The sequence below is a fragment of the Amia ocellicauda genome, chromosome 9 (genome assembly GCF_036373705.1).
Source record: "Amia ocellicauda isolate fAmiCal2 chromosome 9, fAmiCal2.hap1, whole genome shotgun sequence".
NCBI lineage: Eukaryota > Metazoa > Chordata > Actinopteri > Amiiformes > Amiidae > Amia > Amia ocellicauda.
This window is the reverse complement of record NC_089858.1, coordinates 6740238-6753677: the sequence shown is the minus strand read 5'-3', so window position 1 is coordinate 6753677 and position 13440 is coordinate 6740238. Positions and strand designations below refer to the sequence as shown.

General features: G+C 42.1%; 1 protein-coding gene across 1 annotated transcript in view; it reads right to left on the bottom strand.

Moving 5' to 3' along the window:
* scai (suppressor of cancer cell invasion) overlaps window positions 1-13440 on the bottom strand; it is a 51531-nt gene that overhangs the window by 33376 nt on the left and 4715 nt on the right. Inside the window, exon 3 of the mRNA XM_066712885.1 lies at window positions 3769-3900. Coding sequence (XP_066568982.1) covers window positions 3769-3875 — 107 coding nt within the window. The 5' untranslated portion in view covers window positions 3876-3900. The remainder of the gene's footprint in view (window positions 1-3768; window positions 3901-13440) is intronic.

Below are 13440 nucleotides of genomic sequence, written 5' to 3'. Positions count from 1 at the left end.
TGGGGCTCTCACGTGTGCAGTGAGTAGTCTTGATTCGATGTGCCCACTCACGCAGACAAGGCGCTGCTCAGCTGGCTACACACTCGCCGTCCCTGCACACACGTAGACGCAAAGACACGCTCCACGCACACGCCACCGCAGGGCTGCACAAAGAACAGATCTGTTAGAAAACGCCCCCGATGAGCTCCTAATCTATTGTAGCAGTCAGACAGAGAGATGCCAGGTGTTAATACAGGATCTGCCAAATCCAGCTTCCTGCAGGCTCTGTTTATTGTGTCTAAACAGCCCCCTCAATAACACATTTGGGGAATCTGTCTTATATGGAATCAATATCTGTAGTTTGTGCTTTGGTTATATTTTATTATATGTATTTCTTCTCCTCTGTCTGGACTGAATGCTTTCTACAAACAATCAGAACATGACGGCCTAAAACAGCGTTCTCTCATTTTGTAATTCAGGCTTTCATTTTCCTCGGCTGCTGCAGACATTGTTGTGTTCTCTGGTTATGCAGTATGAATTTTGTGTGATTTTATTGTTCCACATTCATATGGAGCTGAAGTTGGAGACCTGGTGGGGGGGTACCAATGGCCTTGACCCCGTGGCCGGGTTAATTTTCCCTTAGTCAAGCGAGTCTAGGCCGCAATAGACTCCATTTCCCTTCTCCTACATATATCTATTGGGATTGTCCGAACTCCTGAAATGATCATGGGCCACCAATAACTAAGGCTTCCATAAAGACTGTAATCCAGCACCTAATTTGCCGTAGTGTGTAGCCTGCACCCCGCAGGACCACAGTGCGTGAGATTGTGTTTGTGCCGCCTCTTGCAGCCAGGGCTCGTAGTAATACAGGTAGTAATACAATTGCACGATCATGTCATCAGAGGCTTAATATGCATTAATAAGCATAGGCATGTTATATTGCATAATATGACTTGACTGAAATGATGGATCATAGCAGGGAAACAATGAGAAACACTGAGATACTGTACATAAATCTGGTAATCAGTACAGCTAATTATTTACTGTTCTCTTGTTTCAATCTTACAATTTAAACATATTTTGTGATGATAGAAACTCATTATTTCATTGCAATTCAATAACCATATATTATATTAATTTAATTTAGTAGCAGGAATAGTAGTCATTAGTATATATTTTTTTATTTACATTTGTTCCCCCAATTTTAACATTTGATGAATATAACCATCATCCGTGTTTCAAATTCTTTATATAAGGTTTTAATTTTTGTCAGTATATAAATACTGCTTATAAAATACAAAGTAGATTCTGGGTCACATTAGTGTTAATTGCTTTTTAAAGCGAGCAGAAGCAAAATAAAAATTTGATAGAAAATGTGCTAAAAAATATGCATGTTATTCTACATAATTTATTCTCTTGTAAACTTTTTTTTTGGTCCATCATTCCCTGGAGCGAAACAATGAATCAATCAGAAAGGCCACAACAGGATGTGACAGTAAGGGAAGACTGCCAGAAATAGCTGACCACACTTCTTTCACTTTCAATGACTACTAGTTTCATAGGATAGATCATACATGAAGTAGGTCAACTTCTAATTATAACCACAAATATTAATTATAATGTATTCTTATAAAAAAAAATAAAAAAAAAATTATTTTAATATTAGCTCATCCTAAAACTAAAACCCTGAACCCTAGAAAGTGTATTTCTAGATCCTACTAATGTCATTGATCTCCAGCGGATTATGATAAATTCTCAGTGATCTATGCGGTGGTGATGGAAGTTTTCTTTCCACCCTGTTACGGCAGAGCCTCCCAAAGAAACTCACTGCTGTGACAGAAAACCACTCTGGTTTGGTGTGGCTCCTGTCATGGCTCTACTCTTAAGATGCATCAATGACAGGATCAGCTGGGCAACATGTGTTTCTTGATTTGTTTTATTACATGTTTTTGTTGAGGGTCTTAGCCACACAATGTACTGTAGGCTTTCATCACCTACTATACAAGTGGCATGTACAGTTATTACAAGTCTATAGGATTATCACCACAGACTCAAACCCAGTTCAACGAAAGTATGGAAATATGCTTTCTTCGCATCTACCCAATTAACTTTTGCGTTTACTCTTAAGTACTTCCTAACCATGCATTCGATCAAGCCGCCATCGTGCACGGCAGAGCAAGCCTGGCATTGGGAAACAGATGGAAAGGGAGTGGGGCAGCTAACGAATTGAGAACACATTGATCATGTTAGTCATTTTGAGATCAGGCACATTGCTTTTAGTTTTCCACAAATGTCTAGCTAACTAGAACTCCAAGAGGGGTAAAGGATTGAAGACTAAAATGGGGGGGGGGGGGGTGGTATTTCTTCATAGCAGGAGATCTGAAACAGAAATCCCTGCACAAAGAAAACCATAATGTAGCTCCAATTCAAAATAGAGCTAGGGGAAGAACAAGAATATGCAGCCTGCAGCAACTGACATAGCACTATAAACAGGACACCACTAAAAATGGCTGATTAAGTCTAATGCAGCCCATCAGGCACAAAGGGATGGTGAAGGACTGATTGATATACTCCGCAGCTCTGACTGATGAAATTCTGTACTTCAGTTAGTGAAATCAGGGGTTTGTGGGACCCCTCTAGGCACTGGTGGTGGGGGTGCGGGTTTAGCAAAGGGAACCCAACAGATTGAGATTTTTCTTGCATTCATTCCGATACAAGACAAAATCAGAGACAGACAAGCATGCAGAGGTTTGGCTGGAGCATTCTACTTTGCTTATCAAGGGACTGAGGAGAAGTAATATTTAGGTTATAGTACACCCACAGTCCGGATCCGAGGACACATTGTGACATTGTAAGCTTTGCTACGCAGTGACGTCTACATCGCACAGCATCGCAGGAATGTGCTACGGAGTGTGAAATCATATTAGCACAACCTGAAGCTGTGACAGCTGGAAAGGTCTGTATACAGCCCTCGCATACAGTCCATATAGCTCGCGTGTCCCTGTTATACAACAGGGCTGTATACGCTTTAACTGTATCGTGACCGCTTTTATTCGTTACTTTTAAATCAGGTATGGGGGATACCCTAAGCCTCACAGAATAACCTGAAATATTTGCTGCTTTTGACTTATGTTAGAGCTGCGAGAGAGTTTAATTTTTTTCTGCTATGAAGTGTTGAACAACTGTGCTGCTGCATATTAATGAAGGAGTTGCAGGCCGTGCAAACTCATCCTGTGACAGCCAGGAATCCTTAATGTGACGGGAAAATCTCCTGGTGCAAATACTTCTTGCTACAGTGTGAAATGTGTTACTGGCAGAGATTGTGTACTGCAGTTTGGGTGTCTGTTTACATACATCTGACATTCTCACTTACTAATTAATTTTAAACAGCTACTCAATGGTGAAACCTAAGATATCTTCATTTCTTATCATGTTTAGAGGTTTGTTTTAACACTGATTAAACTTTAGTTCTTGATTTGTTTTTGTTTTTTTTACATTCCCTATACCTCTACAATTTTGAATACGTAATTTTGCCTCATTAAAAATTTCACATGCATATGGAAAAAAAAAAAAAAAAAATCTAACCTCAGGATTTCATATCTATATTTTACAATTGAAAAGTCAGCCCTATTGATTCAAACGAAACTTGCGTCTGGATTCCCTTGTGTACACACCAGACTGCAAACCGAGCTTGTGAAAAGTATTGCTAGATGTGAGAAGTGTAACAATATACAGCGCAAAAGATGGCCGGTATTGAAAGACGTACAGAAATAAAGAGAAGGTACTCACCTCAGCCCATTGAATAGCTGCTTGGATTTGTCTAGCAAATAACAGAAGTCTGTGACGGTCTTCCTCTCTCCCAGAGGAATATCGTCCTCAGCTCCTGGGCCGGACATGTCGCCTCCTGGTCACAGGTCACTCCTGACAGAGACACAACCAACAGGCACATCAGCTTTGGACTTTTGTAACGCTGCTGGTCTGTTTTGCAAATCCATGAAACAGACATGCTTAAAACCAAATTTAAATCTGTAACAAAGCAATATGGAAGATATTAATGAATGATGATAATCAAGGAGGATCAAAAACTGGGCTGTAATGAAACTTGATTCTATAGAATAACAGAATAAAGAAATTATGACTGTACGATGAGACAGTTTTTCAGTAAGAACTCCAGCTCCCAACCTGTAAAACAACACACTTGATCATTATAAGAAATGGATTAAAAGAAACTGAAGATAAATTATTTAAGGCTTAAGCCATATGGGGAGATAAGTACACTTCAGGAATGCTAATACATACACTTAAGGTACACTAAAGCATGCTTATAGTGTACTTAATCATGCTTTTATCATAAGGGTTACAAAGAGTGGACTATTATAACCATCACGGCCTAATGTACAAGATAAATAAGAAATCACGGCATATATTCTTAGTAATAGTGCTCATTTGTGGCTAAAAGTAGTTTTGTTTATGGCTAATATAGTGGTTAATAATAATGTCTCAATGGAAAACAAACGCCCTCCCATTTCTCCACATTAGAAGCACTCCTCTGCTACTACAAATTACACGGAAAAACACACTCACACATGCACGCACGGGCAAGAATGTATTTCTAATAAAGAATGGATGCAAAACATTATTGAAGCGTTCCTTTGTAAGGTCGCATCAAACTGCATGGGCCTGAGCTGCCATTTCTGATTTCAGTGAGTTTGAGGATTAAAAAGGGCATTTTAAAGGGCAAGTTGCATTACACGGTGTCTCTGCTGCATCGGAGTTGCGATTGGGGACGGCAGTCCTGAAACATGACAATGCAGCGAGCGAGATTGATGGCTTCGATTCAACATGGGATTTTTCTTTTATTTTTTTATTCTGTGTTTTCTGCAAGTTTGGCACTGTTTGTACACCATATGCTCACCAGCTTAATGCAGACGTTGCCAATGTTGGCGGAGGCCCGTTGTTATTTTCTGCTGTTGACATATTAAGCGTCAGGATTTGCCTGACTGGCTTACAAGAATACTTCCACAGACAAGAACCCTGTAGCCAAGGTACAGATTTTTATTGAGACCCTTCAGATCGAAGGATAATTTGTAACTGTTTTGGCAACAGCAGGGTAAGTCAATGGCCAATCATTCTTTAGGGGGACATAAACGCAAAACAAAGAAGAATCTCTTGACTGAACAGTATAAGAGTGAATGTATTTGAAACAATCAGTGCTAACATACACCGATCAGCCATAACATTATGACCACTGACAGGTGAAGTGAATAACACTGATAATCTCATTATGGCACCTGTCAGTGGGTGGGATATATTAGGCAGCAAGTGAACATTTTGTCCTCAAAGTTGATGTGTCAGAAGCAGGAAAAATGGGCAAGCGTAAGGATCTGAGCGACTTTGACAAGGGCCAAATTGTGATGGCTAGACGACTGGGTCAGAGCATCTCCAAAACTGCAGCTCTTGTGGGGTGTTCCAATTTACAGGACTTGAAGGATCTGCTGCTAACGTCTTGGTGCCAGATACCACAGCACACCTTCAGAGGTCTAGTGGAGTCCATGCCTCGATGGGTCTGGGCTGTTTTGGTGACAAAAGGGGGACCTACACAATATTAGGCAGGTGGTCATAATGTTATGGTTGATCGGTGTATAGTTCAGTAAATGATGCTAGTTTCCAAGAAACTAAGACATTTTAACTAACTCATCGGCTGTCATAGAAAATTTTAGAATCCTGAGTATTTTCCCACATTCTGACACCAAGTCTTGGATGATTCAGAAATGGACAAAACAGCTCCTCAGCTATAGGCGTCAAACTTGCTTGATACAATTTTGATTTCAATGCCTTGTTCTCCTTTTATAAGGTACTGAATTTGAGTAACAGTAAAAACCTTAGGACTATGGCCCTCAAAGACTCCAAGGGAATAGATTTTGCTGCACAAAGCGGAGTTGCCACCCAGCCTTTTCTGGAAGGTTAACAACCCCAAATAACACTCACATAAGACAGAAACGTATCATTCATTCACACACCAAGATAGTCTATGGCTGTTTTGTCAATGCACACAAAACACACTGCCTTCAGAAATGTCAAGATAGCAAGCTGAAAGGGGCAGTGTGTACACATCATGACACCAGCTTTTGAGCACAGTGTTCTGGGTCGTGTGGCCGGCTGAATAGATTTTGTTCTGTGAAAGGCAACGAGCCAGGCTCCGGTTTGTAAGCCCGGTTTTAAATTCAACTTCCCTTTCTCCAATGGGCAGAGATGGCTCTGCTGCCTCCCCAAGGATCACTTCTCCCTCATCTCGTGTTGATTTAAGGTCTCACCAAAGCACCAGCACTGTGTCTGTAAACTTCACAGACTCACCGTGTCGCCCCCGGACAGCTTTCCTCATCTTGGGAAGAGTCAATATTATTTCCTAAGCAGTATTGGTAAAGTAATTTTTTATGATGAGGAAATAATTAAGCAAGGAGCCCTAAGTGGTGCCCCAAGATAAACCAGAAAAATCAGTAGCTCTGCAGCGACACTTGAGTGTTTGAGGAAACAAATTTGTACACAACATGGGGCTGGTCAACTCATCCTTTCCCAGAGCACAGAACAGAATGAGGCATCTTTGGTCTTGTTTCGCCCGCCAGCTACCGAAAGGCAGTTGGAGATCTTCAGAAGTAGACTCCGGTACTTTCCGTGCACCGCGGTACAATTCCTTAATGAGCATTAGGTAGCTAACAGGGCCAGCGCGAGGTCGAACTTAAAAAGACGAGATTTCCCCTTGAGGGTAGACTGGATTATCTGAGGGTTAAGCAAATTCTAATAACTGCTCCATTCATTAGTTGGAGAGGAGTAATCAAAGCCAATGGATGTTGCTCCACACTGGACTACCCACAATCCCTTGGTGACAAGTCCAGGGCCTCAATCACTACTCTACACTACAAACATTCAATTAGGTGAGCAAGTGAGTGAGAGAGAGAAAGAGAGGAAAACCTTATATAAGACAAGCAAGGCTGAGGAGGCACTGATCAGCTGTTAAATCATCACAGCCCAGGAATCATCATAAAGCACCGCGATGCAACGGCTGCTCAGACACACAATGCCCCGCAGCCACGCCGCCTGACGCACACCCCCACCCACCCCGAGCTACAGCAGCGCTCCACCATTAGAGACCCAATAGTGCAAACGCCCGCAACTAAAACCCCCCGTCACAAAATACTGCCTCTTCATGTAAAGTCTTTCAGCACCTACAATGAAAGTGTGTCCACTCTGGGGCCAGGGCGGGTGGCACACGATGGAGAGGTTATACAAGGAAGGTGCTGGGGAGGGCGAAGAAAGAAAGACAAGAGTGGGGGGTTTGTGCTTGAGAACTGATGGATCAGAGGCATTGTTTTCGCTCAGTACTTACTGGGCTGAGTGTAGCGCTGCAGGCAGGTGCTGGGTTATTTGCACTATACTGAGAAGCATTCGAACTGACGTCTCCCAGTCCAGAAAGAAAAAAAAAATATATATATATATATATATATATATATATATATATATATATATATATATATATATATATATATATAGAAAAACAGTGGTCTTTCTACAAGAGAAACCGCTAATGTATTTATGTCTTTATGTGAAGGGGCAAAATGAAGTACACTGCAGAAAGTGTTTTTTGCTTCAATGCTCATGGGCTGGAGAAGCAATACCATTTATTGTATTTCTTTATTTTGGTCACAGAGTTTTAAAGGCAAGGTTGGAATCATACTTGTGGAGTAAATACTTACAAAGGATCAAAGAAGACACTGCAGTATAATGTTAGAATTCCCAAAAAACAAGCGAAGGACAAGAGGAAACACAGTAACAGTAACACAGCAGCCACTATGTAATGCCACTGTTTGAGGTGATGTATCTAAGACACGTTGGAAATCCTAACCAATTTTACACTACATGAAGTAGGATATATACTAGTAATGCAGAAGATCTATATTGCAACATGTAGGTGCTGGGCCACAGATTTACAGCTTTATAATGCTTCCTCTCAGACAATTTGTTGTGTAGGCCAAATCCTAGTCGGCCGGCAAGGTAGGGAATAAAAGCGGAAGTGCATGACTGACAGCTTCACACATGTTCTTGGCTGGCTGGGCCACATCGTGATCTGCATGGCAAATTGGGGTCTTGTAGCACTACCACCGCCACAACACAATACACTTCCTACAGCCACAGGCAATGCCACACAGAGGACAGCACTCATTCCCAACCTTATTTCAGCAGTCAGTCCTTCCCCCACCCTCTGCTTCTCTCTTCTTTGTTAGTGCTGTCTGAGACAACCAGTGTTTTTTCTCCCACCATCAAAGTATGACATAGAATTAGCCCCAGTAATGATTGTAGGGGTGTGCTCAGGTGTGTTCTGCGAAAATGGTACCACACGTCTCTTCTGACTGAGGGAAACCGAGAACTTTCTATGCACGAGGCATAAACCTTGTTTTGCCTCTCATCCCTTGCCACACCAGACTGGAAAGCCGCTGGAGAAAGTGCAAGATTTACCGTTAACAATTTATTGGTTAATTTACCAGGATTTCTAGATTCAAACCAAACTCGTAAAACAACACAACAGCCAACTGACAAGCCCCGGAATGCATTCCTCTGGCTCCCATTGATTTAGTGGGGTCGTACTTAGTCGTCAGTGCTCTCAATCTTCACAGTGTTAAATTCAATTGCTCTTGTTATCGATTCGAAGCCCCGGCCTTGGCCTGCGTTGCATCGAATACACCTTGAACCCAGGGTCGGCGTCACACTCCAACAGCCCTCAGACATGACATGACATTTGTTTCCTGGATGTTTCAGCATCATCCATCCATCTACAGACATGATAATTTAGCTTTTGCTGAAGTCCCAAGGAATGGTTCAAAGTGAATATTTTGACCAAGAACCACAGAGACTGGGGTAAGACAAACGAATGGGGTAATGCCAGTCTTGTGGGCGCCTGATTGACATTTAAAACATGAATTTCCTTGGTGCTAAACAGGGGAGAATACACTGGGACTTGAGTCAGGTATTCAAAACTTTGAAGAGTACTAATAAAGTCAAATAATCAAATCAAAGCTGGTCCCACTGGGTCTCAGACATGATATGAACCCACCCTGATGATTTCTGTCCTCCCTCAGTGCTGGAGACAGTGTCCATTTGTCTTGAAAACCAATAGTTATCTTTAATACAGTACTTGTATAACCCTTTCATACTGCACTTTCTTTTCTCTCAGTGTGACTTTACCCAATCAGCTGTCCATACACTACACATAAAAGAGCAAAATAAATGACATTAATGTTTCACAGCAGCACAGACATCATACATTTCTCCATATACATTAAAAAGCAGCCAGTCTTTATGATACAGATTTGATTTGCACCACACACTGCGCATATTAAGCTTTACACTATTGAGAGGCATGATTTCAAATCAAACAAACTATTAATGAACAATTATTAAAACAAACTGCACACGTCTTCAACTGAAATGCATCTCTGAAGATCCCCAGAGCATCATCTCATTGGCTGGGGGCCCTGAGAGATAATGCACTTATGAGGCAGCCAGAAATGTATATCACTTGGTCAAAGACCTTCTTCATGATCATTAATAATATGCAATTTAGAAATTAATGTGTTTCTAATAAACAGGGTACCAGTCTCTGGGATGAAAGATTATTGCCAAGTACACTACAGACTTCCTGACTGACACCATATGAAACAACGCCATTTGTACCAGGCATCAGGTTCTCTGGTGCCTGCAGTAAATTCGAATTCAAAAGCTTCCCTGAAACAATGTGCTCAGTTAATCTGTGAATAGCACCAGTTTCTGTGTGCCTGTGTGCTCAAGCACCCTCTCCCTCGCTCCGATCGTTTTCAGATCACTACTGTACCTTGACAGAACCTTCAAAGCAATGTCTCTCTCGTTGCGCCTCACCACAATCGTGTTGTTCGGGCAGTTTTTCTCCCCCTCACATGATTCCTGGCTTCCTCTCTGGCCTGCAGCTCGTTTGTCAAGTCGATGGAGAATGGGCTGTACTTGTCCAGGAGCCCAGAAAAATTATGTGGCCCGGGGGGGAGCGAACAGGGCAAATTCTCCATGACAATAAACACAGAGCTTTTAACAATCTGCTTAATTTCATTACCGCAAGCCCGCCACTCTGCCTTTACAGTTAAAAGCCTTTTATACATCAATCGTCTGACCCACTTACATAACAATGCATGAGCTCCTGTTAGCCATACAGCTTGCATCTGTGTGAACGTGTGTACATGTGTGTGTGTTAGACTAAAAACGGACAGAAATATGAATCAAGTGCGGCTTAATCTTCTTTTTCAACGTGGGCAGTAAGAAATTGCAGTGTTGTATTTTAGATAATAATTTAAACCAGCCATTTAAAGGACTTTTACAAATGAATACCAGCACAACTGGATTGCAGAGCGCCAACCCAGAGCAAAATCACTCAGCATTGTGCTACTGCACCCATCAACACGTTAATCACAAAACAATCTGTGCCTTAAATACACAGAGCCATCAGTGGGCTTAATAAAGGAAAACACCCACTGGACCACCACGGGCTCGTAAACTAGATTAGGAGAAACCTCAGGAGGAAATCCAGCCACTCGTATCACTGAAAGCCTCGAACAGTGTAATTTCAATAGATGCGTCTTCTACACACAGGGCTGCTGCTCCCCACTTTAACCTTAGCGTGTAACAGATGGAAATTCGAAAATGTAGCAGTATGGTTTTCAAGGCACAGGTTTTTCTTTTTAACTCCCACATCAGAAACAAAACCTATACTTTTAGCGACACTTCCGAAAGACAAGGCTTATAATCTAGGGAATGCCATCTACTCCCCTGTTTGATATCACCCAGTCCTACAGCCAAGCCGAGTGCAATACTCACGGTGCGAGAAATGTCCCAGTTGAAGCTTGCTGGGACTGGGGGGATTATCTCATTAAGAAATCTGTCTTTTCAAAGCTGGCTCCTGGCAGTCTCCCACGACGAAACAAATGCTGCAAAATGACATCGTGCTCGGTGCCTGCTGGAGCCAGGCTTCTTCGGCTGGGGAAGAGTGATCCCCCTTCGCAGGAGGAGAGGAGGCAGCGAGGAAGAGTGACTTCTCCTCCTCCTCCAGCGACAGCAAATCACACGCACACACTACGCCCGAGCCCTATTCCTGCCTAACGTGTGCAGAGCAGGTACTGACGCACCTTAACCCTCGCACATCTGCAGCGCTTAGCAGTACGGGGGGGAGAAAGGAAATGATCAAACACACATTGGAATCACCTTGGGGTAGTAACATCCAGATACACATCAAGCCATCTCTACACATCTTGGCTATACAATCGCTTAAGAATGCTTGTCCGAGATTGTCAGGAGCTGGTTTGTTTTTCTGTGTCCTTTAAAGTCCGCGATGTGGAAGGGGTGCAAGCATTCACAAGTGATTAGATACAGCTGCCTGCAAAAAGCAGCATGGACAGATGTGCTGTGGTAAAGGAAAGGGTTTCTCTTGGGGAACTGGACTGCCAATATACAAGAACACACACTGTCATCTGACTGTCAGTCGGTGCGTCACATAGCAGACTTACTCAGCATTGACAGATATGGGCCACTACTTTCATAAAGACTGAAGGCCACTTAAATAACTTCAGACATCTTTAATATAAAGTAATCAACAAAGGCAACAATGTGCTGCATCTGATCTCCAAACAAGTCTGCATTTCACACAATATTGGGGTGGCAGACAACAGGTTTGGATAGAGATGTGTAGGCGGAGGGAAAATGACACAGCCCACATTTTTGTTTAAACCACATCTACACCTGCAGTATGAAAAACCCTTTAGTTATTTCTCAGACTGCTATTTTACATCTGCTCTTTATACCGCATGGGGTGTCAAGGATATATTTGCATGTTATTCAAAGCACCCTAATTGCCTTCTGAAAATCACCGCCTCTTATATTCTAAAATAAAAATAAACAAGTACTTGATGGGATAAAAAACGCCAACCCATTTTCATGCAGAAAAAAGGCTGTTGTTTAGGTAGGTGATTTTCGGGAAGACGGAGACATTTTCTTTCCGTAAGGCGATGTAGTCTAACTTCTGATGCCCTGGTCTTAAATGATCCTGTTTACAAAAAGAGCCTAAATTGCACTTGACATTTCATTAATATGATAATGCATGGTCCATCTCAATGTATAAGTGTTATCAGCTGGAGCACACACAAGCCCAATCCCAAATCTGGGAGCTCCAGTCAGTGTGATCAAATTAGAGTTCCTTTACGCTACAGCGCTCCGGTCCTCCCTCCCTCCCTGGCCTTTTAATTAAGAAGCCACTACCTTCAGCAGGTCTGCCTTCTCTACTTCTGACTGACCTCTCTTGTGAGTAACCCCTGAATTTCCCATAATGTGCTTCATTTAACATTTATATAATAGTTAGTCCCAAGGTCTCTGTGGTTAAGATGTATTGAATGAATGAATGAATGAAACGCATTAAAAGAAGAGGTCAGAGATCTCTACTTTGGTTTCTCTCTTCCACGGATTTGGCATTTCTGCGCAGCGTATACGTTTCAGCATAACCACTGAAAACATGGGTTAGCATAGAAAAATAAAGAAACACAACACCAGCAGAGAAGCAAAGAAACAGTCACTGGCATTCATCAGCCCACACGCATGGAGTTTTGAAAAACGATGCTGCTTTATGCAGACTGGCTAATTAGTCCTTGGTTGTGCCCACTTAAAACCACACGGTAGATCTGTTTTCAAACTGGGAGACTGGCCACCAACAGGGAAGCCAAGTGCCAAGTCCAGGACAGAACCCCCTTCTATCAATATTGCCTAGTTCCACTCATATCTCCATATTATTGTCTCTATCCTGCTTTTAGATGTTATTTAAACAGATTTTAACACCCTGTCTATCAACTTCCAGTCAAGCTAAACAAGAAGATCAGTGCAAAACATGAGAAGGACATTTAAGGACCAAAGCAAGATGAATACTCAGCATGTCCCCTAAAAAGCTGGACTATGGGGTTTATCTTGTGTATCCCTCAAAATGACAAATGGAGTCAACTGAATTTGTAAAATGCAGTTCTGTTCTTGTTATGTGGTGTATTGGCCCAGTTTGCATGTGCATCTGGAGCCAGCTTGATAAAAGTACATTAGTCAAGCTGGAGCAGCCAGACGCATGCTATGGTAGGCTGGCCAAACACACAGTGCCAGGCTGCACAAAATGGGAGACAGTTTTTTGAAAGCCTGCAATTCTAACCTGAAATCTTCGGGTCGTTGGTATTGGCACGAAACAAACATAACGACTCAAAGTGTGGATTTTATTAAGAGTCTGGAAGTTGATGGCAAACAGAAAGAAAATGAATAAATTAACGATTTTATTGAACTAATCCATTTGTCCGTCATTCATTGGGCCAAAGTCAATGATATTGTCTCCAAACAGTAATTCAGCTGAAAGTAAAGAACAAA